The following is a 6982-nucleotide window of genomic DNA, read 5'->3' as shown; positions in this document are numbered from 1 at the left end:
GAAAGATTTCCCCAGAAAAAAGTCTGGAGAGGTCACACACTCAGAGTAAAGATATTACAAAGTGAAGGAGGGGATAAGGCTGAAGGTAACCAATTGAGGAGTTGGGAGGTACAACTCTGTCCTCCACCTCCATTTGTTAGATGGTGACTTTCACTGAGGATGAAACAGCTGAGCACAGAGAGATGTAGCAGTATGCTTCATTCACCAACAGCAGAAGCTGACTTTGTTGAATACAACCAATAGGCAGGAGAGAGAGATACTTAGATAGATGACTAGACAGCTAAAAACTAACAAACATTGAAAGAAAGTGGCACAATTAAGAAAAAGCCACCAAATCCAATAAAACAGAAATATTAACAATGAAGGAAAATGAATAGCAGAAACAAAGTAAGAATTTAAAAAAATTCCAAAGCATGCTGGATGTAAAAACAAACAAACAAAACCATTGCAGGTGTCAGAATTAAAATTCTGAGTGACAGAAATAAAAGTTTAAGATATGTGTTGAAAACAGAATGGATAAAACCAAACTGCTAAAGATGGAAGCCAATATCAAAATGAAGAATTCTCTCAGAAATGCATGAGCTTATCAATAAAAATTGAAGTTCAATTTTTGAAAATCCCCATATTTAAAAGTAGTTAGAAAATATCTAATATATGTGAAAAGACAGAAAAATGTTAAAAGAACTAGTATTCCTATATACAGGGGGGCAAAAGTAGGTTTACAGTTCTTCATATGGAAAATACAATAATTAATAAATAATACAGGGATAAACTGTGTTTCAAATACAACTATAAACCTACTTTTGCCACACCCTGTGTATTTTTTTTACCATTTCTAAGACTCTTTTGATTACCTAAAACATAGTTCCCAGTCCTATCTATTCTTTAAGGATGAATTATGAAGCTGAATCCTCCAAAAAACAAAATCTTATTTAGTCTAATCTAATAAAAATAATTTTCCTTTTAAAAAGGTTTATTTTCACATGTTCTACTTTATAGAAGCAATATATGCTTCAGTTAAAAAAATTTTTTTAAATACAGAACAACAGAAAATACAGAGAAAAAGAAGACCCAAATCTCAGCTCTGGTTGCTTCACATACTGCTAATCATTTCAGAACCTTATTTTTGTCTTTTCTATGAATATATTCATACCTAATAACCTTTGGTTTCCATTATGTTAAAATGGGGCATATGTAAATTTTTCTTTCTACTCTCTCAGTGAATACCAGAAATGTAGTGGCAATATTATACAAACTATGAGGAAAGTAATGAAGGAAATAGTCTGGAAGAGTTTTACAAGAATTATTATTTCTTTCTCAAATACCAGGTAAATTTAACAATGAAGCCAGCTGAAAAAACCAGCCACCTAGTTTTCCTTGTGGGCAAGTTTTTAGCTACAGATTCCATTACAAAACACACCACAATATTTAAGTTATCATTCTCTTTTTGAGTGAGCTTTGGTAGTTTGCATCCTTCAAGTAATTTGTGAATTTTGTATAAGCTGCTAAATTTATGATCATAAAAGGTATTCATAGTAATTCCTTATTATCCTTGTAAGGTCTGAAACATCTGCACTGAAATGAATCCTCTCTGATATTACTAATATTGGTAATTTTTGCCTTTTTCCTTTTTTCCTAATCAGTCTTTTCAGAGGTTGTGCAGAAAAGGGTTAACTCAGCAGATGTGGGTTGCTCAAAGCCTGCAAATCCTAAGACAGGCCTGTTTTCAGGACCAGCCCTTGGCAGGATCCAGGGAACTGAGCTGAGCCCTTGGTATGTTGTGCTTGATAAAGGTGAATAAAAACAAGAATCAACTGAAGGATATACATATTCCTCACCTGAGGAAATGCTTAGAGAGAGGAAGGGATACTGAGAAAAAGAGAAATATGGATGTGAGAGAGGAACACTGATCTGTGGCCTTCTGCATGTGCCCTATCTGGGGATCGAATCTGCAACCCAGATATGTGCCCTGACCAGGAATTGAACCAGAAACCTTTCGGTACTCAACCAACTGAGCCACTCTAGCCGGGCTGAAGGATATTATTAATAGCTGGAAAATCTAGAATATTTTCCACCTTTTAAAGTTAATTTCACATACAAAATAAAATTTTCAGAAATTGTCATTCATAGAAGCAGATATCACCTCAATGAAATAAGTTATAAGAATAAAATGACAGGAGAAACTCAAGATGATATAGGTTAGACAGTGATAATGAACAAAACATATTCAAATTTCCCCCAGGAATATTCCTTCTTTTGACGAGAAAAATATTTCTAAATATTTTTCCTAGGCTACTTATCTATGAATGAAAAGATACCTTGAATGGCCTGGCATTTGCCAAAGGAGACTGAGTAGATTATGCTTAGTCACCTCACAACTGTCTGTCCCTCCCCAACATCTAAATTGAACATGAGGTAAATGTACTATCCTCTGCCCATTTCCTGAGCATATCTGGCTGGAAATGCAAAAGCCAAGTTCTGACAGTGAGAAAAAATGTGAGGCTCTACTTTGACTGAGTCCATAAAAATATCCTGCAGACAACTGTGTCCAGCATTCTTTCTGTTTTTGACCAATGGACACCACCTTGCCCAAGGGGAGGGCATATACCAATATGCAATGCTCCATCCCCTGAATGTCAGTATTCCCTACCATCCTGTATCATGGTACCACCAGAGGAAGCATTCTATTTTAGGACAGTAAGCATTAGGGGAAACCTCATTTCCCCATTCTGCCAGTAATTCTAAATTGGCGTGAGTAGTACACTGGTGTACTATGAACCTCTCACATGTGTGTGGCTGGTTTCTAGCCAAGGTTAGCACTTATTGTTGCCTCACTTGAGAATATACAATGCTAGTGTACACTGATGTCCACCAGACAGATTAAAATAAACAAGTCACATGACAATACAGAATAGGGTATATTTGCTATAAGTGAAATGTAGGATGTCTACAACTCATTATTAAACTACTGCCCTCCCCACCCAAAGAAAACAACAACTATGTACCAATTATCAGAACATGCATGAAGTGTTTATGTGTCTGTGCACATAACAGACTGTGGTCGAAGAAGTAAAAGATGCAACTGAAATAATGAGATAAGTCTGAAGACTAAATAGATCTGCACTAATTGTGGATACTATTACAGACTCTTTATTGTACCCTGGAAATCAGGTTGTAGCTAATTGCTGATTTAGTATTGCTTTGAGTTCTGTATTTTTAATCCTTCCAACTGTGCTGTCAAAAATTCTATCATTTGAAGTGTACCTCAAGTACAAAAGGATAATTAGTGCCTTAAGTTTTCATGGATTATCTGAAGATATAATGTTCTAAGTTGTTCTGAGTTAAACATTTCTATTTTCTTCAAATATGTGTAATATGGCTAGTTTTGATTTTCCCTATTACCCCCTTGTCACTCTGACCAGTTTGTCTATGTTATTCTTATAGGACAGCACTCAATGCTGAACTCAATATTCCAAAAGTGATGTTAATTCTAATGTAAATTTCATTTTATCATGTGTTATTAACCATGATATAAATTTACTGTTTTTAATTTCCAAAGTTCCTTAGAGTTTTAATATGAAAAGGCATAACTTTATGAAGATACATAAGTCACCATTACCAAATAAACAATTACTCACTGAGATTTTTTCTCCAGATGTGCCAATATTTTTCTTCAGTTTTTTTCTTTCGTATATTTGATTATTGTGAGTCTTAAGCAATTCCTCAAAATGAACTTCGGTTTTTACTTTGGCTTCACTCTCAACTACACATAATGAAGACTCATGTCATTTTCTAAATAACTCTACTATAACACAGCTACATTATTATGTTAAAGAATACAGTCTTATAAGTACCCACATGAGTTCTCCAGCTACATTAGAACAACTAACCAGTCCTTTCTTCTTAAAAAAAAACTTTTCTTTTGGCTTTGATGACACCACACTCATCTGTATCCCTCTTACCTTTTGGTTTGCAACCTCTAAAAGTTTCCTTTGATAAGTTAATTTTTTACTTATGATGCACAGTAGCATCTATTACTCTTAGTTATATGGCCTTAGCTAAGTTAGTTAACATTTCTAAATGTCTTCCTTACATGTAATATCAGAATACTCTTATGTCAAAGATCATTTTCCATGAAAAATGGCTAACACTTGCCTAGTCAATAATCAACATTCAACCAATATAAAAAATTGAAAGTTGCTTTATTCCTTTAAAATATAAATCAAATCCTGTTATTCTCTTACTTAGTACCCTGTGAGTTTCCCATTTCACTTAAGACAGAAATAAAACAAGCCCTCCCTCTGTGCCGCAGGATTCATACTTCCTGGCCTACCTACCTCTACAGCTTCAAATTAAGACAAATGTCCCCTGAGATCCCTACGTTCTGGCCATACTGCCCTTCTAGATCCTCTGTCAGAACAAGTTCCTCCCCATGTGAGGCTGCTTCTACCGTTACTGACAACTTCATCTAAATTTCTCCACTTCTCAAGCAAGCAGACAATTCTTTTCCTTCACAGCACTTAACCCAACTTGAAACTGTGTAATTATTTGTGTATACCTATAAATAAATATACCATCTGTGTCTTCCACTATACTGTGTGGTGTACAACTATATCCTTAGCTACTATTATGGAGTCTGGCATAGAATAAATACTCAAACATGTATTAAATAAATGTTGAATGAATGAATGAATGAATGTCCCAGAGGAGATGTTGGCAAACAAGGCCTGCATGCCAGTCACCTGTTTATGTAAATAAAGTTTTATTGGAACAAAGCCATGCCCACTCTGTTAAGAATTGTTATGGCTGCTTCAGTGCTTCAATGGCAGTGTTCAGTAGTTGGAGCAGAGACCAAGCTTAAAATATCTACTGGCTTGCGTTTTAAGAAAAAGTTTGCCTCTGACTGTTTAGAATAAAACATTCATTTTGATGATTAAAAACGAAAACTAACCATATGTTGTAATTATTACTTACTTTGTCCAGTTGAGTCCTAAACTGCCATCCATTGAATACATGCTAACCTTCACTACCAACATCAAGTAGAAAACTTAATATCAAACTCTCAAATATCTCTAAATGTTAATATCTGGTTGATAACATCTATCTTATTCATTAATCTGTTAAAGCACCCATTAAAATAATCCAAACTTTAAAATAAATAAATTGTATTGTATACATACATTTCATAGAGGTCTCACCAGTGGGCATAATCTCAGTTTTATGGAGAGCACTGAGTTGCAATGTAAAGCATTAACTCACTCAGGATCCTATTAAAACAAAGAGGATTTATTTGGAATATGGAAGTTCCAAATAAAAATTATAATATACTCGTTAGGCAAAATGATGTCATCAGGTTTATACCAATTTCTCTTACCTCAATCTTATGTAAATAACTTGAATACATTTGAATCAGTTTAGAGTCCAACATAAAGTGAAGCAAATTGGATCACATTTGAATAGTCACATATTTGAAATAAAAGTTTAAAAAATTGAAAGGCAATAAACATGTAACTTGGTATGTTACACTTTTTATACACTTTTTATAAAGTGTTTCAAGTAAAAAAAAAATGAACACTGCAATGCACCTTTAAGAAACCAAATTCCATCTCAGGATTGACTAAGTCAAGTGCACACACTCTTGTGTTAGTCAAGAGTGTGGGGCTTGTGGGGCGCACATTCACAGATAATGAATTTAAAATCACTGAACCTGCCACTGAAAATGCTGCTGCAATAGAGAAGGTGAGCACAAGCATTCATCCCATCTTTCTCAAATAAATATGTAGGTGTGTGACATTGTGTATCAGAACTATGGGTAAATTCAGTATATATATTGCCTGAATTGCCAACTTTACTTAAAGATGGGGGTGTGTCCAAAACAAACATTAATTCCTACATTAGAACACATGTGCAATAGTTTTATTGATTTTTTAGAGAGAGAAGAAGGGAGAAGAGAGACACATCAATGTGAGAACCTAACATAAATCAGCTGCCTCCTCACAGCCCCCTACTGGGGATAGAGCCCCAAACCTGGGCATGTGCCCTGACTGCAATGGAACCAGCAATCTTTTGGTGCAAGGGTGAAACCCAACTCACTGAACCACACCAGCCAGGGCCAAGATGTATGTTTCTAAGAATAAAACTAAAAACGTTTAAAAGAAAAGGAAAACATTACTTGGGGTCGGCCCAGCAATTATCATTTTCTTCCGGTATTAGGGTACTTAGGACAGAAAACTCTGAGAAGAAATGCTAACAAAAGAAAAGAGTGATTATATAAATACACCTAATTATGTGAGTTAGGTAACAACTAAGTAGTACACAGGCAAAATAAGCATCCCTAAAGATTAAGGAGAGAAAAAGTTGTGAGGTTTGGATAACTCTTCAAAGAATTTTATAGCACAGGGGGGAAAAAATAAACAAAAACCTTTTGTACAAAATTCAATTAATAAATCAATGATAGTCTACACAAATAAACAAGATTCTAAACATGGTTTAAAAATACTTTTGGTATTTGAATTATTTCAAATATCTTTTTTAAAATTTACCATAGTCTTAAAACTACGCGATCTTCTTCCTGAAAGCTCAGTGACAGCAATCATTAATGCAACAGGTGAAGGGGGTGGGGGGGAGCCGAGAGAGAGAGAGAGAGAGAGAGAGAGACGCCAAACACTCCAATCAGCAGATGTTTCACAGTAGAGATTCTTAGTCTACTTTTTCCCCTATATTTATACATATCGAAAAGACCCTAGTAATGTAATTTAATTTTTTTCTTAAAAATGAAACGCCTCGCCGAAACCGGTTTGGCTCAGTGGATAGAGCGTCAGCCTGGGGACTGAGGGGTCCCGGGTTCGATTCCGGTCAAGGGCATGTACCTGGGTTGCGGCACATCCCCGGTGGTGGATGTGCAGGAGGCAGCTGATCGATGTTCCTCTCTCATCGATGTTTCTAACTCTCTCTATCTCTCTCCCTTCCTCTCTGTGAAAAA

At 35.4% G+C, this 6982-nt stretch overlaps 1 protein-coding gene across 17 annotated transcripts in view; it reads right to left on the bottom strand.

The window, feature by feature from the left end:
* The window catches only part of AHI1 (Abelson helper integration site 1), a 155252-nt gene that overhangs the window by 147478 nt on the left and 792 nt on the right, over window positions 1-6982 (bottom strand). For 12 of the 17 annotated variants that reach the window (XR_001515966.1, XR_001515965.1, XR_001515967.1 and 9 more), the window contains exons 2-4: window positions 6173-6246; window positions 5181-5267; window positions 3639-3763 (exon numbers count right to left, since the gene is read on the bottom strand). Coding sequence is in view for 14 of the 17 variants with exons in the window: in XM_015572088.1 (XP_015427574.1) it covers window positions 3639-3763; window positions 5181-5208 (153 nt within the window). In the remaining 3 variants the exon portion in view is untranslated. Of the gene's footprint in view, window positions 1-3638; window positions 3764-5180; window positions 5268-5585; window positions 5726-6172; window positions 6247-6982 lie in introns of all 17 variants that reach the window. The other 5 variants (XM_015572084.1, XM_015572089.1, XM_015572086.1 and 2 more) reach the window with 5 other exon arrangements.

This window comes from Myotis davidii, unplaced genomic scaffold, assembly GCF_000327345.1.
Source record: "Myotis davidii unplaced genomic scaffold, ASM32734v1 scaffold266, whole genome shotgun sequence".
In the NCBI taxonomy this organism is placed as follows: domain Eukaryota; kingdom Metazoa; phylum Chordata; class Mammalia; order Chiroptera; family Vespertilionidae; genus Myotis; species Myotis davidii.
The sequence above is the reverse complement of the archived record's forward strand: the minus strand, read 5'-3'. Positions and strand labels throughout refer to the sequence as shown.